This window comes from Euprymna scolopes, chromosome 34 (assembly GCF_053919585.1).
Source record: "Euprymna scolopes isolate OS-2025 chromosome 34, ASM5391958v1, whole genome shotgun sequence".
Taxonomy (NCBI): domain Eukaryota; kingdom Metazoa; phylum Mollusca; class Cephalopoda; order Sepiida; family Sepiolidae; genus Euprymna; species Euprymna scolopes.
In genome coordinates, this window is record NC_136515.1 from 33,885,662 (window position 1) to 33,912,806 (window position 27,145).

Genomic DNA, 27,145 nt, shown 5'->3' on the forward strand with positions numbered 1-27,145 from the left:
GAATAGAGTGAACATGTTTGGGATGTTTGATCAAGAACAGGTTTGTTTAGATGTGTTTCTGCCAGATGATTCATAAAATTCTCTGGAGATTGCATAGGTGGAATGTGCTGAGTTTGTTTTCTTAGTGGGAGTAGAGGGCCCATGGTTCACTGACATATGGCAACAAGCTGAGCACGCAGGCCTGCTACACCTTTATCTTTGGATTAGTAGTCAGCATTTTATGTTTCAAAAAACAAGATAATTATGTATAATGCATTGGAATAGTAAGCAACATGAGAAAAATTGTGTTAATTAGTGAATTATTTCATGGAATATTTATTGTAGTTATTTTTTTTTTATTCAATCTTCAGATTTCAAAATCCAAAAAATGTGTCTTCCCACCTGAAGATTATACAAAAGCTGTAAAGGTTTGTTTGAGTAATTGTATTTTTACATTTTATAACTATTTTTTAATTTCATTTGTTTTCTTAATATTTCATTACAAAATCCATGTTGAAAATTCCATTCTTTTGTGAATATAATACTAAAAACAACAACGTTGATCTTTTCACACTCACTGTGACGTTATAGTTGTGAATGGATTGATTACACCCAAAAAAGGAACACAAGAAAACAAGCTTTGGCATGATTCATATGTAAGCATATATTTATGTATACATGTATATGAAAGTAGTGTTACTACCAGGTTACAAGTGCAGACTATAGCCTTGGTAGGCTGTGTTCAAGTTCTGTTGGGGAAACTGCATCACGTTTACAAATCTCTTTCAGAAAAATATGTATGAATCTATATATTCTTCCTCAGGTTATGGATAAAATATTTGGCTAGAGTACATTTTGAAACCTTGTTTATGTAACTAGTTTAAAAGTTCTAAAATAAAATCCATTTTTTTTTCTGCTTATCTCAACATTGTTTCTAGTCTAGTTATGAAGTGTCATTTTACCTTCTTTTACGTAATAAGAACGACCCTTTCTTGGGTTGTGACTTGCAATGGAAGTGGGTTCTTTCGACAACCGTGATGCTCAGCTCAGTGATTAGACACCAACGAAGCTTTATGACACTTCTCGAAGCCAAAGTTGCACCAAAAGAAGGTTATGTTGACTGTTTGGTGGTCTGCAACCAATCTCATCCATTTTAGCTTTTTGAATATAGGCGAAACCATTACAACGGAAAAGTACTGTCAGCAAATGGATGTAATACATCAGAAACTTTGACAACGACACCCAGGATTAATCAACAGAAAAGACCCAATTCTCCTCCACGACAATGCCCAACTGCACATTGCTAAACTGACATGCAGAAGTTGAACGAATTGGGCTACGAAACTCTGCCTTATCTGCCATACTCTCCAGACCTCTTATCTACTGACTACTACTTTTTCAAGCATCTTGACAACTTTCTGCATGAGAAATGCTTCAAAAACCTAAGCAATATCAAAAACAAATTCAGCGTCTTCATCACCACCAGAACGCAACATTTTTACGCTACTGGCATAAATACATTTGTTTTGCGTTAGCAAAAGTGTGTTGATTCTGATGGTACTTATTTCTATCCATGAATTTTTGTTTGAAGCAAGATATGTTCATCTGATTTTAAAAGTTAAAAACCGCAAGAACTTTCTTGTCAACCTGATATTCATTCACTTTTCAAAACTATTCTGACGAAGAATGAAATAAATTGCATTTTTTATTAGTTTGTTACACTTTATAGCGTGACCAAGTTAGTGGTGGCAATATTTGTAGATTTCTCGTTTCTTATTAAGCATTTTTATTATCTATTTTTTTGTTTTCAGAATGTCTTTCTCCATTGTGGCAGCAGTGAACCAGTAGAACTGAATGGTTTCTTTTCCATTCTTGGCCAATGTTCTGTACAAAAAAGTGATGGTGGTCTTCTTGAAACATGCATTGAATTTGATGTGGTTACTGCAGTCACTCAAATCAAAGTGGTTCCAATCAATCCTGTCCCTATTATGTTGACTCCTCTTTCCAAAGATCTGGCCAGTCCAATGGGATGGAGCAGTTTGCATGGACATTCACGTACAGGGTAAGTTGTGTTACATTGTCATGTCCTATTCCTCCAGCTGTCCGTCATTTTTCTTCGGTGATGCATACTGGTTATTTGGTAGCTTTTTGATAAATATTATAATCATAAATGTTTATTTTATTTCCTTTTTATTTAAAAGAATTTATTTATATTATTTATTTAGAAAATTCTGTGAGAATTATAGTTTACATTATCCATTTAATTGTACTCCAAACCACCATCTGTTTTCGGGTATAGTGAGGTATCATTCAGTCATAGTTGTTGGTAAGTGACAGAAGGACTTTCTTCTTACCCTTAATGTTACAGATCTGTAAAACATTTGTGGAGATTTTAAGGGAAACAACTCTTTTCATATCCTTCAATTAAATATGCTCATTATGATTTTTCAATCATACTTGAAAAATGTTTCTATATTACCAGTAGTTTGGATAAAACTACATATTTTTTAAGATAAAGTGTAGTGAAGTATGTTGTCATAGTGAAGTATATTGTGAAGTATGTTGTCATAGTGAAGTATATTGTGAACTATGTTGTCATAGTGTCAATAACATTGTACAACAAATAAAAATTGGTTAGTCAAAATCCATATTTGTCAGCTGAAATGTTATTCAGGTCCAACTATTAAAATCTCACATATTATTGTAGTTAATATATCATTACAATAATTTGTGTGAATATATATATATCATTTAAGCGATTATATATCCAGAAATACTGCAGATATAAAATCAGCTCAATGGTAGAACCTTTAAATCAACCAGAGCTTTTATGTTATAGTTTTGAAATAAATAAATTTGACATATTCATTTACATTTGCATGTCATAAATTTGCTTATTTCAAACCTATATATATATATAACTCCTAGATTCTTTTGTGTCGTATAATATTTTAACTTCATTTTTGTCATTTTATAATATTCAATTTTGGAGGTAAGGTGGGGGGTTCTATTCATTCTTTGAGTAAGAGAGAGTGTAAGTAAAGTAATATTTACTGAAATCATTTTTGATAAATTTATAGTTTTGTTTAATCCCTTCAAGGTTCACCCGGTTTTTCCTAGGAATGGATCAGAATACTAGTGTTCTTGTACTCTGTCCTGAATCCCATATTAGTATTTGTCATTTTTATTTCTATGATTTACAAGATAAAATAATGTAAAATGTGCAGACTCTACTATATTATTGTATCTGCTTTGACCAAAATGAAATACATTTATTCAGATACTCTGAGTAATATAGCTTCAGGATTATTTATATACATACTAGCAGGCCGCCCGGCATTGCCCAGTTGTAAAATATGTTTAAATATGATATTTTGATTAATGCATATTTTGTATTATTATATTATGTTGGACCCAATATATAGTAATGATTTAAAGTTAAAAAAAAATATGACTCGTGTGCCACTATTGAGAATCGAAACCAAAACGTTTAACTTACAGTTTATTTTCCTTTGATGTTAATGACTGTATTATGAAGACATGTTTACTGCAAAGCTAAAAATTAAAACATGAACTAATAGTTATTACGTCATGCATGCATATTTGTAATGCCATCATTTGACCTTCACCTGGCAAATTTAATTTTTCCACACTTTCGCACTGATTTTTCCCAGCAAATATAAAGTTTCGCATAGATTCAAATACCCTATATATGAAGTTTCATGTTTGTAGACCAAAAACTGATGGAGAAGTTTGGTAGGAAAACTTTTTAAACAAAAATATATATGCATACATAAATATATATATTGTCATATCAGACGGTTGCTTTCATTTCGAGATGAGACACTCCCCCTAATAAACAGGGAGCTGGTTTTCCCCACAGTTAGGTAAAAACAAGCAAACCAGGTCATTGATCTCATTAAAAACTGTCCTGCAAAAAATGTTAACTGCTGAATAGCTATTGCTTACGATTGCCGCATGTGCATTAAGCTTTTTTGTATAAAAAAGACACTGTCCCGCACTCAAAGTTCACGTCAATAACTCGTCAAAAACGGGCACCTGTTTTTTTTTTTCACACTTTACTATTTTCCAACTGCACGTCAAGGCTTCGTTTTTTTTTTTTTTTGTTTTTTTTTTAAAAACAACCAACGATTTTTCTTTTCACACACCTACAAACACCCGGGCAACCGTTAGTTTTAAATGTGAAATGAGCTTCCAATTTAATTTTAGCTACATAACCATGGATCATGCTCGGAAGTTGGTACTGATGGTGGATTCAGACCCCAAGATATTTACATTGCCACTTATAGGAATGTAAGTTGATTTTTTTTTATATATACATCTTTTCTATATAATAAAATGAAGCTACTCTATTTCTTGAATAATATTTTTGTACAATCTTTGTATAGAATAGATACTGTATGTTCATCCTTGCTCAACAACTAAGAAAGTGTTATTTTAAGGTAGTTTCATACTCTACACATCATAATTATATAGATATTATGAAAAATATTATCATACAGATATGAAAAATATTATACAGATATATATATTTTTTTTTATTTATTTATTTTTTTTAATTACATTTTCACCCCAAACAAGGCACATTGCCACTCAGGTGTAGGGGGCTACTATCAGGGTCAGCAACTACGGGGGCACTATGTAGGGATTTGGGCAACAAGATGTCGGTTCACGTTGCACTTGAACTTCTGCATGTCAGTACAGTTAGGGAAGCATGATCCTGGAATGGAATTCCAGAGTCTAGCGGTTCTGGGGAAGAAACTATTGGAGTAGAAGGATCTTTTGCATCTAGGGATATCTACTGTGTGGGGGTGGGATTTAGCTGCCTGTCGGGTTTGTCAAGGGTGTCTGCGACGTGGGGGCACAAGTGTCTGCAGTTCGTCAGGGCACTCACCATTAAAATACTTGTAGAACAAGCAGAGGGATGCAACGTTTCGTCGATGGGACAGAGGCTGAAGCTTAGATGCCAGTTCAGGGCCTATCAGATTGGCGACTCTTTTTTGAACCTTGTCTAGGTGCGAGATACTAGTAGTAGACGCACCAGCCCAGATGTGACAACAATACTCCATACATGGGCAAAGGTGGCCTTATAGAGATACAGGATACTTTCAGGTGTCAGTTTTCTAGCACGGTAGAGAGAGCCTACCTTTTTTGCAGCGACCCTGGCAATGTTTTCAATATAATTGTTCCAGCTCATGTTTCCTGTGAACATTAGGCCAAGCAGTTTGAAAGATGTACTCTCAGACAGGGAGTCACTGGCCATTGCTATTGGTGGCAGAGAAGGTTTCTTGTAGGAAACCAGTTTGGTTTTGGCAGCATTGAATGTGACCATCCATTTATGTCCCCATTCCACTACAGATTGGAGGTCATCCTCTAGTGTTTTTGCCAATTCTTTTAGATATGTGTTCATTTGTTTTTCTGTCATGCCTTTTATAGAGTGTAGTGTCATCAGCATATATACCCATCTCAGAGGCAGTTTTGTCGGGGAGGTCATTAATAAATATCAAGAAAAATAGAGGTCCAAGAATAGACCCCTGAAGCACTCCCGCATTTATATCACACTGTTTAGATGTTCGACCGTCGAGGACAACCTGGATTTTTCTCTTGTCTAAGAAGGATTCAATTATGCTAAGTATTCTACCAGTGATACCGTATGATTTAATTTTCCTGAGGAGACCCTTGTGCCATACCCTGTCAAAAGCCTTAGATATATCTAGAGCTACCGCTCTGCCCTCCCCTGCTTTATCCAGTGAATGGTATATACGTTCAGAGATTACAGTGAGAATGTCAGCTGTGGAATGTTTGTCAGTCAGAAGTTTAGCATCTGTAAGGTGCCGGACTAGAGCATGGTTAATTATGGTCTCAAATATTTTGGCGAAAAGTGGGAGGAAGCTAATGGGGCGATAATTTGATGGGTCAGTATGAAAAATATTATTATATAGATATTATGAAAAATATTATATAGATATTATGAAAAATATTATTATATAGATATTATGAAAAATATTATTATTATATAGATATTATGAAAAATATTATTATATAGATATTATGAAAAATATTATTATTATATAGATATTATGAAAAATATTATTATTATATAGATATTATGAAAAATATTATTATTATATAGATATTATGAAAAATATTATTATATAGATATTATGAAAAATATTATTATATAGATATTATGAAAAATATTATTATATAGATATTATGAAAAATATTATTATATAGATATTATGAAAAATATTATTATATAGATATTATGAAAAATATTATTATTATATAGATATTATGAAAAATATTATTATTATATAGATATTATGAAAAATATTATTATATAGATATTATGAAAAATATTATTATTATATAGATATTATGAAAAATATTATTATATTGATATTATGAAAAATATTATTATATTGATATTATGAAAAATATTATTATATATATATTATGAAAAATATTATATTGATATTATGAAAAATATTATTATATAGATATTATGAAAAATATTATTATATTGATATTATGAAAAATATTATTATTATATTGATATTATGAAAAATATTATTATATTGATATTATGAAAAATATTATTATATTGATATTATGAAAAATATTATTATTATAGATATTATGAAAAATATTATTATATAGATATTATGAAAAATATTATTATATAGATATTATGAAAAATATTATTATATAGATATTATGAAAAATATTATTATATAGATATTATGAAAAATATTATTATTATATTGATATTATGAAAAATATTATTATTATATTGATATTATGAAAAATATTATTATATTGATATTATGAAAAATATTATTATATTGATATTATGAAAAATATTATTATATAGATATTATGAAAAATATTATTATATAGATATTATGAAAAATATTATTATATAGATATTATGAAAAATATTATTATATAGATATTATGAAAAATATTATTATATAGATATTATGAAAAATATTATTATATTGATATTATGAAAAATATTGTATATTGATATTATGAAAAATATTGTATATTGATATTATGAAAAATATTGTTATATTGATATTATGAAAAATATTATTATATTGATATTATGAAAAATATTGTTATATTGATATTATGAAAAATATTGTTATATTGATATGAAAAATATTGTTATATTGATATGAAAAATATTGTTATATTGATATTATGAAAAATATTGTTATATTGATATTATGAAAAATATTGTTATATTGATATTATGAAAAATATTGTTATATTGATATTATGAAAAATATTGTTATATTGATATTATGAAAAATATTGTTATATTGATATTATGAAAAATATTATTATATTGATATTATGAAAAATATTATTATATTGATATTATGAAAAATATTATTATATTGATATTATGAAAAATATTATTATATTGATATTATGAAAAATATTATTATATTGATATTATGAAAAATATTATTATATTGATATGAAAAATATTATATTGATATGAAAAATATTATATTGATATGAAAAATATTATTATATTGATATGAAAAATATTATCATATAGATATGGAAAATATTATCATATAGATATGGAAAATATTATCATATAGATATGGAAAATATTATCATATAGATATGGAAAATATTATCATATAGATATGGAAAATATTATCATATAGATATGGAAAATATCATATAGATATGGAAAATATTATCATATAGATATGGAAAATATTATCATATAGATATGGAAAATATTATCATATAGATATGGAAAATATTATCATATAGATATGGAAAATATTATCATATAGATATGAAAAATATTATTATAGATATGAAAAATATTATTATATAGATATTATGAAAAATGTGGACAAGACAATAATGCATTTAGATTTTGTTGAGTGAAACCTCTTTTCAAGGAGTTTTATTCCTATTAATTGATACTGGTCAGTTAATGAAGGTTCCTGGATATATAAGGTTTGATCCCTGCTGTTACTTGTTTAAAATTAGAGCAAAAAAAGCAATCTGTAAAGCATAAGGTGGAGGTTGAGCAAGTTAAATTTCTAGGAATGATCAGAAGAATGATATGTTCTGAATAGCTAAACAATGGCAAATATGGATATTGTTGAATAAAAATTTATTGAAAATGAGTGGAGCTAGCAATAAATGAAAAAAAACAAAACCTTGTGTTGCAGATAAAACTTACACTGAATTCAATAGCACCATAAGCAGGACTCACAAGTTCTTTTCTAGTTTTGTCGCAATATTGATATGAGAAGACTTGACTGAATAAAGTAACCCAACTGGTACTAAATATAGTAAGAACAGCATTTTATGTAGGATTTAAACACACATACACTACAAAAGAACTTTCTAAAGAACATGAAGTCCAGAAACTAATGGCAAATAGTTCATTATTTCTATTTTTATTGAACTTAAAAATGACTCATTCAAATAACTATTTCCTGTTTAGGATGTTTGCATATCACTATGCAAAATGAATTATATTTCATATTCTTTACTTTCTATCTTTTAAATGGTTCATTTTTCTTTGATTCTTTCATTTTCTCTCTTTACTCTTTTGATTGGTTCTTTTTTCCTTTATATTTTTCAGTTGGGTGAGTGGCATACAGTCTGTGTGTCATCCTTTTGTTTGGGCAGGTTGTCTTCGATACCTTTCTAATGATAATTTGCAACAACGGTAAGCAGAAACATTTTATAACAGTTTTTTTAACAGCTTGGTCAAGTCAGCGGGCAAGGTTAATAAAAACGTTGCCAATAGTATGTGCTCAACAAGCAAAATTCAAGATACTAGAAATACGGAAATGTATATAACTGCATTTCTAAACTTCATAGTTTTAGAATTGGTATAATTATCATGTTTCTTTTCTATCAACATTTATAATCAAAAAATTATTATAAACCAAAATATCACTTGACTAATTGTAATAAAAGAAACCATGAAGTGGAGAATATTTCTTTGTATTTTTGGAATGAGGAATTTTCATTTCATTTTTTTATTATTTTGTTTGTTGTTCAAGACACACATGACTGAGATGATAATGTTTGTTACATCATAAAGGTTACCTTGAAGTTCTGAGTTCAATTTTCAGTAAAAGCAGTAAGTCGATTTAAGACCTTATTGTCACAAGGTTTGGAGAATAGAATGCGAAAAAGGATTGTTACAAATTTTATAGAAGTAGTTTTTGAGTTCAAAGAAATCACTTGAAGTTTGATCAAACTGTTAACAATTACTAAAATGAAAAAACATTGTAAATAATGCAATTAAAAATGCTACATTTTTGCAATAAAAACTTATCCACTATCAGTTTTAAAATTTCTGTCAGTTTTAAATTTGTCTTCTGTTAAAGAGAGAATCCTAAACAGTATTGGTATGAAAAAATAAAAGCAAAACAAAATGTAATTGATATGAAAAAGATAATCTCTGTATTAATAAAATCCTGTGACTACTTCCAGTATGTGTGTTTCTCTCCCCTACATGGCTTGAACATTATTTTTAGGCTCTGTCAGTGAGGCATTATAATACACCGACTATCTTCTTGCAAAGAGTAAAAGTCCCTGTTAACCATGGGTGGCAACCTGTGATGCCTTGGGACAGGAGTATAAACCTTATTTTTGTGTTGGATACCTAGTCACACTGACATCAGCGGAAATGAAAAAAAAAACTCAGCAGCTAAAGAAGCCATTAAAATGAAGCAATCTGATATGAAGATTCAATGCACAGATTTCCAACAAACTATTAACAAATACATTTCCACTAAATGGCAAAAAGCATGGAACAACTGCCCTAATAACAAATTACACCACATATTCCCTACCATCAAAGAATAGCAACTGGGATAGTGTATTAAATAGACAAAAAATAGCAAAGAAAGGAAGAAGTAATCTTGTCCAGACTATGTATAGGTCATACCATGATTACACACTTTCATCTAAAGGAGAAGATCCCTCTTTATGTATACCATATCATAAACTTCTATCCATTAAATACATACTAATTGAATATAAAGACTTCAAAACAATACGAGGGGCATGCAATAAGTAATACCCCTGACCCATTTCCAGTTGTCTGATCTAGCTGAAATTTTGCATGTGCAATGATTTATATCTCTACGGGTTATGTGGCAAATTACAGCTCTGATTGTGGTTTCTGTTTTACAGATGTTTGAATTGAGTCAGGTGTGAAATGGAGCCTGTTGAATGTCGAGCAGTGATCCGGTTTTTGTATTTGAAAGGACGCACACCACGAGACTTTTGATGAAATGAAAGAAACTTATGGTGATAATACCCCATCATATGACCTTGTAAAACGCTGGCATCGTGAATTCAAACATAGCTGGAAGTCTGTGAAACAGCTCCCAGACCTGGTCGCCCCCCCCCCCCTTCTGCCATTGATGAGGCATCTGTCCATCAAGTTGAGGCTGCCATTTTGGAAGATCGGCGCATTACTATTCGCCAAATAGCGCAAGATGTCAAGATTAGTACAGGGTTTGTGGAAACTATCATTCATGACCATATGCATAAATTGTCTGCCAGATGGATTCCCAGGTTGCTCACACCATTCCAGAAGCGAGAACGTGTCTAGTGCTCGAGGATGAATTTGGAGATGTGCCAAGAAGATGAGTCAAAGTTTTTCAAAAGACTGATTACACAGGATGAAACCTGGGTCCATCATTATGATCCAGAGACCAAAGCCCAGTCAATGAAGTGGAAGCACTTGGACTCACCACCTCCAAAGAAGGCAAGGGTACAGCCCTTCGTTGGCAGCAAGGTCATGCTTACAGTCTTCTGGGACCAGGACGGAGTAGTGATGACAGATTTCCTGGAAAGGGTACCATAATTACAGGAGCCTATTATGCTTCACTTTTGAGGAAATTAAGGGAAGCTATCAAAATCAAGAGGCGGGGCAAGATCAGCAAAGGTAGCCTCCTCCTGCAGGACAATGCTCCGGTCCACAACTCTCATGTCGCCAGATCAGAAGTACAGGTGTGTGGTTATGAAATCTACCCCATCCTCCCTACTCTCCTGACCTTGCACCCTCTGACTTTCACCTCTTCCCAGCCATGAAGTTGTTTTTGAAAGGAAAGCGTTTCCCAAATGATTCAGCCTTGATTTCTGAAGTCACGTCGTGGTTGAAGGACCCACCTGGGGTGTTCTACAAAAACGGTCTCCAGAGCTGCAACGATGGGAGAAATGCATAACTCTGGGTGGTTCCTATGTAGAGAAAGACTAATAACTGTGCCTAGTTTCGTTGCTCTACTGCTATGGGAAGTGGGTCAGGGGCATTACTTATTGCACGCCCCTCGTAAAATCCCAGTTCTTTCAAGTAAACAACCTAGAAAAACTTTTTAGTACTGTACAAATAAAAGTTATTTCCTAAAAATAATTGAACTGTATTGGAAAATCTAAAAATGGAATAACAACCACCTCTATTCTACAAAACAAAGATTTCACAAACCAGAAACACATCTACAATCTCATTCTGTTTGTCTCAGAATAAATATAGCACCAGTGATCCTTTGCCTTGGCATAAAACTAAACTACATTTCATTTATGCTGATTTACATATAAAAGAAAACTTGTTTGGCCTTAAAATGACCCTAGAGTGATTGATGCCTCCATTAAAGACTAAACAAACATTATTTTTACTTACTATTAATCGATTATTAATCAAAATTAAAAATGCACTAAAGTATTAAAACAGACTTTTTAAAATTCATATTTACAAAAAAGTAATTTAAGTAAAAAATTAAATACACCAGAGTTCATTGGTTTTTCCATAAATAAGCCAGCTATTTTAAGTTTTTGTTAATAGTCAAAAAAAAAATGAATATTATTATTTAAATTAATTTGATTCAATTAATAATTTAATGATCAAATGATGTCTTGATAAATTTACCTTTCAAAATCCTATTAAAAAATAATTTAAAAACATAAAAATGTATGGTACAGCTAGTCATTAAAAAAGAAATGATTTAATCAGTGACACAAATCCTTGAGCACAACCAACAAACAAAATTCAAACTAACCCGATCGAATTGAACAGAATTCAATGTTAGAAAAGATGAACACAAAATTGTAACATTAGCAATTAAAAAATTGAAAAAAAAAACATTAGCAATTGAAATAAAACAAAAACATTAGCAATTGAAAAATCCAGAAACAGACCCTGATTTAATAACCAATGCAAAGTAGCCATTTAGTTGAGAAATTTAAGACAACTCTCAATTAAAATTAATTATTAATCATTCGCTGTATTAACCTGACTTTGTCTGGGTGGAGGGCTTAGACAAAAGCAATTCAAAATATGTTAAATGTCACATATTTCAGGATAGATAGCAGTTTCTCTTCTTAGCTCTGTTATCACCTTCCATGATGTAGACTAGTGATTGGATTTTTGGAGGCATAAATACTGGAGATTCGGTCAAAACCATCAATTATCACTTTCCATCCTGGACTGACTCTTAAATTACCTAAGAAATTGATAACAGCCATGGATAGAAGTTTATGATATACAGTGTTTGCAGTTTTACATTTTGGTGCAAAAATGTTAAGGTATTCTTGCAAATTTGCAGTGTAACTGCCAAATAGAAAAAATAAAAAAAGGAAAATTTTGTTTGGATTGGAGTATTTTTCTAAATAAAGATGTCTTTGGTTTTGAATACATCTTCAAGGAACTCATCTGTGCAGTGCTTTGATTTTGTTGCAAAATGTGATGTGTGTTAAAGAGTGTGGGTTACAGTATGAAAATGTTCAGCAGGTCATGCACCAGAGAATCCGTCAGATTTCAAAATATCCAATGTTTAATGAATATTGAAAGAATTATGAATGCTAATAAACAACGATTGGTTGCTGCCGTGTAACGAGGAGTAGTTTGGCCCACCCAAGGGACAAATACTACTGATGGCTGTACTACAGGCCAATAAAAATAAGGTACCCTATAATGGACTATTGTGAAATGAACACCTATGTTAATGCATTCATAAGTGATGCAGATGTCGGCACAGAAAATGCGAGGATGAAGACTGCAAAGTATGAATATATTCATTCTTAACCTCAGAAGCTGTCTTAGCTCAAGATGAGAATATAAGAAGAGCAATGTTTGTGTATATCAATGACTTATTTTAATGAACATTGGTGTTTGCAGAATCTGTACAAACTCACTAGTAAAGATTCAGAGAAGCTGTAAAATGGTGCAAGAGTGCTGGAATTATAGAATTAAAAGTTTGAGAGTAGTATGGTCAACTGTGGTGGCAGTAAGGAAGCAGTATAGTGGATAGTCCTATAACTAGACATATCTTCTCCATATGTGGCATACTAGTGGAGCACTTTCTTGTGTGTTGATGGCTTTAAATAGCAACAGGTGTTATGAGATGTCTTGCTACACTGCCATACAGAACTGGGATGACAAGTTAGCAATACTTTTCTGGAGTATATGATAGCAGACATATTCTTCTGGGTACAGCAATCGGATCCCACCCAAGAAAAGTGGTGCATGAGAGAACTAGATGTATGGCTAGACACAAGCTTGTTGGCTATGCATGTGGCTGTAATTACTGATGGAGCCATCAATGAGGATGCCTGCTGGTTGTGACCAACGAACATATGAACAAAGCAGAGCTGGATCCTGTGCTAAAAGAATTAAATCTTGTGCTTAAATAGAAGGCTAATGTGTTATAGTAAGATCTGACCAGAATCAAACAGACTCACTAACAAGAGTTCCACAGCAGTGCTCAATGATATGAAAGATTGAACCCACGCAGTCAGTATGTGCTCTTGCCACAGGGAATCTGACACCAATACAGCTGGATGAAGTTTGTCATTGTAGGTATCCTGAAATCAAGCAAATATATTTTGTGCATAGAATCAACCTGTTCATTTCTAAAGTGACAGACAAGTTGTTTGAAATTGTGAGGAATGTCAGGCAATAGACACAGCTCTAGTTCGATAGAAAAATGGAGGGTTTAGTATGCCTGTAGTATTGATCCTGGTTTGGCATGCACATGAAGCACTATGATTGCCATTTTTTGATTCTGATTGATTCTGGCCATATGGGATTTTCAACCTGGTGACTGCTACAATGACAAGACACTGCACATGTAATTAGGATCAGTTTTTCTTCGGATGATAATGACACTGTCTTCCGTAGTCAACAAATATAAAGTCACATACTTTACAAGTTTAAAAATTTCAAGTAGTGAAACAAAGAATAGTATAAAATATAGAAAAGTCCTTTAAAACCTATTTTTCTATTGCAAAAAACTTTCTACCTACTATTCAAATAGATTTCATGCATGATAAACTTTTTGAATCAATAATTGCAACAAAATTTTCATTGAGTCTTTTTTTTCTGATGAGATGATTTATTTTTTTGAAAAACCTATATTTAAAAGGCATTTCTATATTTTATACTGTCCTTTGTTATTCCTATTGAAATTATTGAACTCGTAAAGTATCTAACTTTACATTTGTTTTTGACTTTTCAATCGCATAAGTTATTAGCAAAAGCAAAAATGAATATATTAAATTAACAATAAAAATAAAACATTATCGAAACGTTTATTTATTTAAAATTACCTTATATAAAATAATTAAATTTCGAAATTAAAACAGGCTTTTTTTGTGTTTATATGAAAATGTATAACTAAAAAAATAAACCTTTTTGAAAATGTATGACTTCTTTTTTAAATGAACAGTCTAAAATAAGAAAATCCATAAATGAATGAAAATGGTCATTATATGAAAATGTATGACATTAAAAATAAAAAAAGGAAAAAACAAATTTTACTAAATTAAACTCGTAATAAATAAAAAAAAATCATTAAAAGTTGTAAACTATAAGAACTTCTTGGATTGTCTCTCCTTGGAATTCTTCAAGAATGAAAAAAAAAAAATTGTTCTTCAAGTGTCAATTTTGTATATATGTATTTCTTTTGTTTTTGTTAGAATTTTAAAATACTTTTGATATTCCTTATCTATAATTGTGTTCTTGTAATGTTTTTGTAATATTCTTTCCTTAGAGTGTGTTTGCCTCCCAGTCCTTTTATGTTAGTACTTTACAGTCAACAGCAAACAAAGCCTGAATTTTTTGAGTGCTGCCCTCTAAGTGCAGATGTAAAACTTAACCAAATGCAAATCTACAGTGGCTTTAAGCCTGTCCATTTGGTGAGTATTTTATCACTTTTGTTCTTACATTATTGATATGTTATTTTTATTTACAAAACAAAAATTGGGAGGGGGGTTGTTTTATTTTAAAAGGGTGTATGCATTTCTCTACTAAAACTTAAACTTGATGTGTAATTATTTGGAATTTATGAATTGAATGATGAAGCAGTACAATGAATTGTTTTAAAGGATTTAAAACAAAACTAACTTCTACTTTTTAATAAGTTTTTTTTTCTAGAAAAAAAAGGTGTATAAAAATGATCTAAAATTCTTAAGGAGTTTAAGCTTTCAACCTGCTTTAGTCATTTTCAAGAATGGATCGAAAACTAGATTTTATATCATTATTTGATGCTGATAAGAATTTTTAAAGTGAAAAATATGTTTGGAAATTATCTAAAGAATCTTTGTCTGATCTAGACTTATTTGTCAAAATTGGATTCTTTTAAACAACATAGTCTTAAAATTATTCCAAAAATTTAATGATTATAGATTTTTCTCATTTGTATAAATAACTGCAAACTTTTGGTTGAAATCTTTCTGAATTGCATTATGGGATTAATTTTTGTTATAAAAACAAAATTCCCAGCATAGTTTAAATTTTATTTTTGTAGTAAGACAGAACTGTTTGAATATATTTATGAAAATTTACAGGAATTAAGTTTATTACTTATCTGAATTTGTTTTTTGAATAAGGAATTAATAAGGAATGGTAATTTATTTTATTCAAACTATTGTACTTACCTTTGATATTTTCACAACCAAGATTCCATTAAGTGAAATGTCATTAGAATAATATTCACGATAGTATAATAAAATTATGTGACCATTTCTCACTCTATGTAACTTACACATTATTTATTGAAATAAAAAAATGCAATAGCTTGAAATAAAACTTTTTAATTTTACTAAAAATTTATGAAATTCTTTAGTTTTTATAAAAATTAAATTATTATATTGGTTATTAAATTATTAATTGAATCAAATTGCTGTAAAACTATTACTAAATTTCTTTATGGTATAAATGTTTTAATCTTGATAAAATTGTTGGATATTCAAAAACTTTCACTCTTTTAATATGTAAGAACTTGCTAAGAAATTAAAAGTTAGAAATTAATTTTGAAGGTTCATAGAGTAATGAATTCTTTTTTAACTATTAACTAACTTACAAATTTACAAAAAAAAAAGTACGAAATAAATTCTGGTAGGTTTAATCTTGTAATTACATTAATTGTGTAGTAAGATTTGTTAAAGGATTTTTCTACTTTCCACTATTGCAGTTATTCCATTATTGAGTAAATAAAATATTGTATAAATCATGGTTAGGAGTGAGAAACATGCCTCCTACACACACACACACACAAGAAGTGGCCACATTATTTCTGCTTCTTTCGTTTTTGCAATGATAATGTAAATTTTAACATTTTATTTCTAGGGTTACCAACAGAATTTGGTTACAATTGAACTCAATCTTCTGAAATATGGTATCAAAAAAGACAAGATAGATGGTGCTGCAAGTCGAATGAGCAAAGCACCAAGGTAAGACATTTTTATTAGTACTTATATATGTCTTAGTACATGAAATAGATTACACAAAATATATCCCAGTAGTAATTTTACTAGTGTGATATATTTAGTGAAATCTATTTCATTTCTGTAGTTTTGTTGATAAGGGAATGCAATGGATTAGATTATTACTGAATGAAAACAATAACTGATGTGTTTGTAAAATGAACATTTTTTTATTGTAATCAAGAATTAAATAATGGATAGACAATTATTACTATTGTCAGAAGAAAGATATTTGTCAATTAATGTTCACTATTTATAGAGTAAATCCATATAGGTAAAAGGGGGTGTAGACGATTTCATTATAACAAAATCATAAAATATTAGCAAATACCAAGCACATAGGTCTTGATATTCACTTATGCTCCAATCCTTTTAAAATATATCACTTGATATAAATTTGTTGTAGAGCAATTCTTTTCTCTATTAAATTAAATTTAAGTTTTTTTGGAGGTAGGTGCAAGTTTTTTACAAAAAATGTGCTTGGATGCCAAGAATATATATTTCAAAATTCATAGTGATTGATAAAAAAAATTATATATACACCTTGTAAATGTATAAAAAAAAAAAAAAAAGTAATCATGTTATTCACCCTATTACATACAATATATATTCCAAAATTCATAACATTAGTTTAAAACATTAACTTTATATATAGCAAGAAGAGATATAATTTGATATTAAATAAGAAATTCTATAAACTGAACCCAACATCAACCTTCAACTTGATATCATTAAAACTTTGTGCATATATATATATATAGTTTTTTAATTTTTTTTTTTATTCAGTAGTAAACTTGAACCTGTTTCCAACTCAGATGAAATGATGCCACGCAGTATCCCTACGCCTCATCAGTCGAAGGTGAATATTTTCTCTCTTTAATTTGTAGCTTCCATTCTGGTTGCAATTTTGGTTCCTGTCATACAATATGATTTCAGTTTTTATTAAGAGATGGTGACGATTGAAAAGTGACTTCTCAAAAAATAATAGATAACATTCAGTGTAAATTTATAAAATGATTAACAAAGGTTCAAGATGCTCCTTCCCCTTCAAATGTCAAAAGCTTAGAATGAAAAACATAACAAAAACTGAAACATTAAAGACAAAATCCACTTATTTTACTGATAGTTTCATGAATCACCATCAGTTTTACTTAGCATTGGCCAGGTGTCAAATATGGTAACATAATAACTTTAGCTCTTTAAGAAAATACTTATTCCGGATAGGAAGATTGTTACAATGAAAGCATTTTCTGTCTATGATCTTAACATCATCATCGAGTTTTTTTTTATTAATGTACTGCATATCATTCAACTGGTGGGCCCTAATCATGATAAATGATTATCTGCATGTATAGTAGATCTCACTGTACACCTCCAAGAAATATCATAAGGATCAACTGCAGAAAGCTTCCATGCTATGCAATTTCTTAGCTGGTTTCTTTCAAAACAATTAAGGTCATCCTCTTTCCTATCTATTGGGGACTTCCAAATCTCAAGCTATTATGATGACATCACTTGAGCATTCCGTGTGTCCATCCCAGCAAAGGCTTTTTTCTCTATTAATGAAAGACCAAGCTGTTCCTGCAGATCTTTTAACTGTACAGTTGTCACACCTTCTGACCTTGCATTGCAAATCTGTCTTCTAGTAATTGCCCTGTTGCTGAGTTGTAATCATAGTAGATTTACTATGGCTAAAGGCCAGGTTTCACTTGCATGAACATAGCTATAACCATGACTTGTGTTTTGGTGGCCAGTTCACAGCTCCCAGAAGTTTAAAATAAGTCACCTAGATAGCAAAAAGAAGCTACCACCTCTAACTTATCAGAGACAGCTTATTTCTTACTTCTTGCTGCTTTTTCACTATATAAGTATAGGTCAATTAATTGTAATTTTGACTTATAATGTCATGGCATCATTCAAGCTTAGAGTAGAACACTCTCTTAATCATCATATCATAGGATATTGAATATTCTATTGCCATTGGTTTCTCCGATATTTTTCTAGTCTTCTTTCTAGAAAGTTATCAAGTACTCATGGGAGTGACCATGTGAAGGTTGTACACATCCTAAGCAAATGTGATTTTATGGAATAAACTTGATTTGGACTTGGAACACCCAGATTATTAGTCTGTCATTAACCACTTGAATATCGTCATTGCTCCTCTGATGAAACCGATTCAACCATTTTAAATTATGAATCTAGAAATATATTTCATTTGTGACTTGTTTTTAACACTTTAACATGTGATTGTAAATATGTATATCTTTGCATAATCCATGTTTTAAAATAGAATGCAAATGTTATATATAGGAGTCTTATTAAGAGAGTTATTAAGAGTTTGTTGTTGTGTCTTAGAGAGAGAGATGTTGTAGTAGAGAGAGGGATGTTGTTGTAAGAGATTGTTCGTGTTATAAAGCATGTTGTTTCTGTTATGAAGCGATTCATATATATATATATATAATGTTTATACTTAGAAGTGTAGAAGCTCTTTGAGTGTTGAGACAGTCTTAGTGTTCATATTGTGTATGTAAGATGTGTATGTCAAGACATTTTAAACCACATGATATACATAAGACATGTATAACAATTTTCACTTTACCTTTTGGTAGAATCACAACACAAAGACGACGTTTATAAAAACACATGATGGGTTTATTTCTTCTCACGACCAGCCGTGGTTTTCTGAGTCAAGAATTCAAAGCTTCACATTTTAAGTTTCAAAAGTGACCGTCTCGCTTCTAGACGTTCGAATGTCCATGTCTGGACTGTCGTCTGTCATCCTCAGAGTCCCTCTGACTCTCCCCCAGTTCTCTCTTAAGTTTCTAACTATATCTAGAACTTCCCATTTTCCATGACGTCATACACATGTTAAAACATGTGTCTTCTTTCACGTGTTCTGGAAATGCATGTCCAAAACTTTTTCCTTTGTTTACAAAAGGAATTTTAACCTATATTCCCAGTAACCTATTTTTCCAATATGTTAAAAACATGTTTATTAAATTATCTTGTATAGTTGCATTCCTCAATTGAATTTTTCATAACAGAATTGACAACGCACATTCTTTTCTTGAAACTATTTTATCTCTAAGCTAAACAATGGTTTGTTTTACATTCCATTTTCTAATTCTCTCTCGTAATCTATTTCTAAACCTAATTTACGAGGTTCGAATTTCGTCTATTCTATTTCATTTTCATTTTAACTAAATCTCTCTATTTTTATACTTACATGAAAAGGGGACAGCCCTTATCATGTAACACAAATAGAATGACATTAAAAATAAGAGTAATTATAAAATTAATTTTATATTAAAAGAATTATGGAATTATATTCATTCTGTACAATTTTCAACAGAGCAACCGAGTCTACGACACTTAAATTTTTACATTGTTCTAACATTTGCTTTATTGTAGAGAAATAAATGTATATAAAACCCCAATCATTTTTTTGTGACAAGCGTGTAAACTAAGATAGGAAATTGATATGTTGTGATTTGTTTCACTGAAACAGTATTCAGCTAAAGGTTGACTGCAGATTATCTTCCAAGAATTTGAGTTGATTTACATTTTAACTTTATTTTTTCTTTTTCCTTTCTTACTCTTCTCTTCTTCCATACTTTATTTATCCTGCTTTATATTTAAAATTTAATCTTTAATCAGAACTTTATTGTAAACTAATGAATTTTTGAAAAAATTTTTTTAAAGATTTTGAAATTAAAAAAAATTTTTAAGGTTATAAATTTTTTATTTAAAAAAGATTTTCATGTTATTTTATTTTCTTATATATATTCTTTCAGCCTTTGTTTTTCTGTCTCTTCTCTCTTTTATTCCCATCATACTACCCCCTCTCTATAAACATTTTTTCCTATTCTAATCTCAAAAATATTTCCATTTCTAATCTAAATGGTTTCAAATTCTGTGTTGTCTTTTTACATTTGTATAATGCCAGCTTTTTCTCCTCTTCTGACGAGAAGCATTTAGCTTCTGGCCCTGATGGCATCCCAATTTAGCAACTGGCCCTGATGGCATCCCAATTATAGTGTTAAAAAAGCTTCAACCAGAACTTGCTCCCATACTTACGAAACTATTTAAGCGCTGCCTTAAGGAGAAGTGCTTTCCGACTCCCTGGAAGACCTCATCAGTTTGCCCTGTATTTAAGAATTCAGGTGATAAGTCATCTCCCTCTCAGTACAGACCTATAAGTCTCCTGTGTGTTATGAGTAAGTTGCTGGAATCCATATTAAATAGAGAAATAGTCAACCACCTCAGCAGGAATAACCTTCTTAGTGACACACAATATGGTTTCGCTCTGCAAGATCTACCGCAGATGTGCTGACGGTTATATCCCACAGGATTAGTGAATCTCTTGACAAAGACTTCCTTTCTAGGGCAATTGCTCTTGACATATCAAAGGCCTTCGACATAAGGGTCTACTTCACAAGATTTCCAGCTATGGTATAACTGGAAATGTTTTCTCAATCATTAAATCATTTCTCTCCGATAGGCTCATAAGAGTAGTGGTAGATGGACAAAAGTCGGAGGCCTGTAATATAAATGCTGGAGTCCCTCAGGGATCAATCCTGGGCCCAACTCTCTTCCTGATCTACATCAATGATCTCCCTAAACACATACTTAAATCATTCGTTGACATCTATGCTGATGACACGACCATCTACGGCAACACATCAAAGGCTGTAAATGACAAAGTTCTCTCTGATTCTCTCTCCTCTGATCTCGAGCGCGTGGTTTAGTGGGGGAAGATGTGGCTGGTTACCTTTAATGCATCCAAAACCAAACTCCTATCCTTACATCATCAACGCTCTGATCCCCATCTGGCATCAATTGGGATGGATGGCTCTCGTCTGGGTGAGGGCCCCGTGTTTTGACAAGCTTCTGGGTTTGACCTTTACTCCTGATCTGAAATGGAACACGTACATCAAGTCTGTTGCCAAGGTCGCTGGAAAGATGGTGGGATCCTTCTACCGCTCCAGAAGATATCTCACTACTGATGCAATTCTCTATCTATATAAAAGCCAAGTACGTCCAAGGATGGAATACTCTTGCCATATCTGGGCAGGAGCTGCTAAAAACAGCCTATCCTGCCTTGACAGAGTACAAAATAGACTTTGTGGCTTAGTGGGGGATGCCCTTTTCTCTACCCTGCAACCTCTCTCCCACAGAAGAGACGTTGCGAGCCTATCCTTGTTTTATCGTTATTTCCATGGCAGGTGCTCGTCTGAACTCCAATCTCTGGTCCCCCCTCGCCAATCTTTCATGAAAAACACCCGTCTAGCTGAATCCACTGTGAAAAATTTCACCCACTCTATATCTGTGCCTAAATCAAAACGCGGATTCCATGAACAAAGCTTCTTTCTTAGAACTGCACGCCTGTGGAACTCTGTTCCGTCTGCCTGCTTCCCTCCGGACTACAACTTGGATGTCTTCAAGTCCAATGTTAACAAATTCCTAATAAACCGCCCCCTTAATTAAACACTTCATCAAATCTCCACACTAACGTAATGTTCTTGCAATAACCCTTATCCCTGAGTGGCTTCCGGGCCTTTATTAGTGGTGATCACTGTGTAAAAAAAAAAAAAAAAAAAAAAGCTTAAAAATGTAATGGCTTAAACAGGCTTCTTTCTTACTTCTCTTTTTTACTTGATAATGTAATAAAGTTCCTATGTAACTTTACTCTTTATCTTATCTCCTATATAATATTTTGATTGCTGAAATTCCCCTCTGCACCAAAGTACCGTAGGTTTGCAACAACAGATGTCACATACAAATTTATTATGTTTTATTCATTATCTTATGTAACTTTGAAATTTAGTTGTTATAAAATACTAGAAGCAAATTACAACTGTCTTTAGAGGAAGTAGTTCCTATTTTTCTCTCTAATTAACAAGTCCTCCTACTGCCCCTACTCATCACCAGGAGGAATTCTGTACTTTCGACAGATCTGGGGTTGCACCCTTATTAACTGGATCCTATACTCAGGCATATCATGGTCTTTCCATTTCCACATTCAAAAATAATAAATTCTCCCTTCTCACATTCCGCCAAATCTCATTGGCTGACAGCTGACAATTTGTTCATTCCAAAATCAAAATCTTATTGCAAAAATAAATGCTCTAGAAATTTTCAAGTATGGTGTCACTTATTAAATACTGTTTTCCAACAAATTGACACATGCTTTTTTTTTTTAAGTATAGTTTACTATTATTCTTTCTTTAGTTAAATAAAAAAATAAATAAAAAGGATTAAGCAGTTAATGTAGCCAAGACTCAGCATTTTGGTGAACCAGGAACAAACAGTTTGTTTTTTTTTTTACATAGGAATTCCTACTTATCAAGGCCAAGAGGCCACTCGAGGATAAGGGTTAAAGAGTGTACAGTAGAAATTGGACAATATAGTAATCGTTAGTAAATGGAAATTCAGTAAATTTGTTAACAAGTGGAACGGCTAATCAAGAACTTATTTAAAAACTCTCCTTATGCATTCTTTGGAAGCCTTTAAACTGTCTATAACTGACTATTTGACTAAAATTCTTTCTTTTCACGATAAATAAAAAAAATAATACAACAGATTAAGCAAATAATATAGGCGAGACTTGGATTTTGCCGAAAACTTACACAGTGACCTATGTTGCTTGGCTCTAACATTTAATCATAACCAGAAATTAACAGTTCATATACTTCAAAATCTACTTGTTTGTGATTTTGAAGCCTTTAAACTGTCTATTCCTGACTATTTGTAAAGTGTGCGTGTGTGTGTCTTTTTTTTGTGTGTGTTTTTCTTTGTGTGCAAGACAAATCAATCTAGTTCTTACATAAACCAGATTCAGCCACAGCAACGCATGACTGGGCGGGTATAGCTAGTTATATATATATATACTAGCATAGGTACCCAGTTGACATGAAGTTCCATTTGGAACACACCTGCTATACTAAGGATATTAATCATTTTCATTGTGGGCAATGTTGATACCCCCACAACAATTTAAAAAATAAAAAAACTGATAAAAGCCTGTAAATGTAATCACTTAAAAAAAAGAAGTACATGATACCCTCTCCATCAGATATTTAAGCAGAAGGGATACAAAGAGAAGCTATTCTCCAGATATTGAGCACTTTTTGTTGCACATGCGCTGGACCCACCACCAAAATAAAATTAAAAAAATGAATGAATTAAAACAACTTTCGTTTAAATAAAAATAACAGCAAGTGCCAAAAAAAAAAAAAAATTAGTTGCGTAGGAAGGCTTGAAACTGAAATGCGAAAAAGGTAATTTGTAAAACGTTTATACACACTGTACCATGACGATTGATGATGGTACGTGACTTTGGAATTCCTTTCACTGCTAAAAACACATAAATGAAAGTTTTTTTTTTTATTTTTAATATTTAAAAAAAAAAAAAGTAAAACATTTTTAGTCGCGTGCAAGCGACTCTATAAGTCACTCCGTCGGTCTGTCGGTAACACTTTTGTGCTTGGCCTTTTTGGTTAAGATCAAAGGTCTGTTAATAGATGCTGCTCTTAGCTTTTTAAGCTTTTCTTGGTCTTTTGGCCAAGATCAAAGTGTACAGCACAGCTGACTTTTAAGGAGGCAACTATGACAGTAGTGGTGGAGGGGCGTCGTCCGCACTGCTGGTTCTGCCAAAAGCAGGGTCACATGGCCAAGAGCTGCCCTCAAAGGTCAACTCCTACTCAAGTGACACTAAAGGCGGTCCCAACCTCTGAGACAGCACCAGTGTCCAAACAGGTTGTCACAACTCCTGCAACCGGAGCACCAACCCCAGCACCGAGGAAACCCAAAACTACGCAGGAGCCCAAGGGGGAGGAATGGATCACAGTAATGAGGCGGAAACGGAAGCCCACAATCCCATCTGCCACCGTCCCACCACCAACCCAACAACCGAGGCAGCAACAACAGCAGCCTCCACAACAGCCGCAGCAACAGCCACGGCAGCAGACGCAGCAGCAGCAGCCAAACCAGCCGTTGAACCAGCCGCAGCAACAACATCAGCTGCCGCGGCCAATTCCACAACCAATGCCACGAAAACAGCGGCAACAACAAAAACAGCAGCAGCAGCAACAGCCAGAACAGGAGCAGCAGCAGCAACAAAAATGGCTGCAGCAACCAGAACAGCAACAGCATCAACCGGAGAAAAGCAATTAGAGGAGCAGCAACAACCAACGGTCCCCACACCAGTTGAGATGGGGATCAAGCGAAGAAAACACTGCTCCTCTGAGGATGAATCTGCTAGTGAGAGGGAGAGGAACTCAACCTCACCACTCCCCGGTTCATTCAAAAGAATAAAAAAGAAAAGGAAAGGGGAAGAAAAGGCAGCCCCCACTCCCTGTGAGCATACACCACCTCTAACAACAACACAACCCACTTCCACCCCCATACCACATACTGCACCAACACTAGACACCGCACCAACACTAGACACCGCACCAACATCAGACACCGCACCAACACCAGACACCGCACCAACACCAACACCAGACACTGCACCAACACCAGACACCACACAGACACTCGTCCCCACACCAATGCAAATTGAGCCGCCATCCCAGAAAGAAAAGAATGAACCCGGGAGGGGGAGAGACCCTTCAGATTCTCCCACTTACGGACTCACTCCAACAGGGACTCTCGCCCTCGAAGCGAGAGAGGAACTTTGTTTTGTAGACCCCCTGTCTGTGGCAATGGGCTTACCACACTGGCAGAGAAAAAATTTAAAACCTCTGCTGGACTGCCAACAGATAGGGGGAAAAGACATTAATGTCCCCTCCAATTTCCCGGACGCCCCACGGCTAACAACTTTCGTCAGGCTTCCCGAGGCCTGCAAAACCAACGTGTGGACAATGCTGGAGGCCGCTGAAGGGGCTGGTCCGGGAATTGAACTGATTAGGAAAAATAACCCTTCCCTTGAGGAACTCGCAAAACAATGCAAGGGAAGGGTCCCAGTGTTGGTCCATCCGTCACTCTACAGGGCCCTTAAATTGACTTACCATTTGGATGTCGGCGGCATTATGAGAGAAGGTCGGGACATGAAAAACCTGACCACCTTGAGCATTGCACACAACGTCGGTGTCCTTTCCCCGGCTGACTTCGGAGCTGAGTGTAACACACCTTAAGGTAGGTACCATAGCTTTGAATTTGGCTAGTCTGAATGCGAGGGGCTTGAGATCATCGGGCCGGGCGGCTCGCCTCCGGCACGACCTCTTGTCCCTGGGAGTGGATGTTGCTGCGATTCAGGAGACGCATTTTGTTTCCTCTGTGGACTGTCAGGTGCTGGCCTGAGACTTTGAGGTTTTCTCAGCATATGGCAGCCTGCGGGGGAAGGGAGTTTCTGTGCTGGTTAAACGTACCCTGTCGGCGACGGTCGACGTTGTCCGTAGAGATGCGGTGGGTAGGCTGGTTGTGGCCAATGTTGCCGTAAAAGATTCTGTGTTTTGGGTGATTATGGTTCATGCGCCCAGCACCGCTCGTGAGAGGGTCTCATTCTTCAGTCAGCTTGACGCATTTGTAGATTGTCGGAAGCGGGTATTGCTAATGGGGGATTGAAATGCCATCTTAGACCCTGACATAGATAAGGTAGGATGCGGAGCTAGAGGATCGGAGAGGTGCGAGTCCAGCCTGGCTGATCTGATGGCTAGATGCGGTCTGGTCGACAGGTTTCGGTTCGAGCATCCGGGGCAGGAGATGTGGACGTGGACCAATAGCGTTTCCTCCTATCCAAATACCTATTTGGACAGGATGTTAGTTAGGAGAGGTGAAGTAGACTTCTTATCTTGTCCCACGTTCACTTGGTTAGGCCAGACGGACCATAAATTAGTTATGGCCCGGCTGAAGCTAGGAAATAGACCTAAGTTAGCGGGGTACTGGAAGTTAAACACCTCCCTTCTGGAGATACAAGACTTCCAAGATCAGTTAAGAGAATTGATTAAAAAGGCACTAGTGGGGGCGGTTACCGGGAGTAAGTGGTGGTTAGGTCTCAAAACCAAGATCAGAAACTTCTCCGTCAAGTATGCCCAGCGCCTCGCACTAGATAAGACCAAGACGAAGAAGAAGCTAGAGCAGAAACTAGCCCAGGCTACGGGGGAGGGTGATAGGGTTAGTAAGGAACTAGCTAAGCAGGACCTTCTACGCGAGACTAGCGAGCGTTACGAAGGCCAAGTAGTTAGAGCTAGGCTTAGAAAGATAGGCAACGAAGAAGTCAATTCTGATGCAGACGTGCGCCGTGAGGTTTCTAGGCGTGGCTCGGACAAATACATTGCGAAAGTCAAACATCCGGATGGACGCACCCTGGAATCGACTCGGGAGATCTGCGAGGGGTTTCGAGAACATTTCGAGGAGCGTTTTA

At 33.4% G+C, this 27,145-nt stretch overlaps 1 protein-coding gene across 7 annotated transcripts in view; it reads left to right on the forward strand.

Moving 5' to 3' along the window:
• Positions 1-27,145, forward strand: part of LOC145259169 (uncharacterized) — a 167,533-nt gene that overhangs the window by 80,291 nt on the left and 60,097 nt on the right. For 6 of the 7 annotated variants that reach the window (XM_080116907.1, XM_080116903.1, XM_080116906.1 and 3 more), the window contains 7 exons: positions 351-407; positions 1,791-2,041; positions 4,210-4,293; positions 8,636-8,722; positions 15,063-15,207; positions 16,640-16,743; positions 17,563-17,635. In XM_080116907.1, the coding sequence (XP_079973033.1) occupies positions 351-407; positions 1,791-2,041; positions 4,210-4,293; positions 8,636-8,722; positions 15,063-15,207; positions 16,640-16,743; positions 17,563-17,635 (801 nt within the window). The remainder of the gene's footprint in view (positions 1-350; positions 408-1,790; positions 2,042-4,209; positions 4,294-8,635; positions 8,723-15,062; positions 15,208-16,639; positions 16,744-17,562; positions 17,636-27,145) is intronic. The other variant, XM_080116909.1, reaches the window with a different exon arrangement.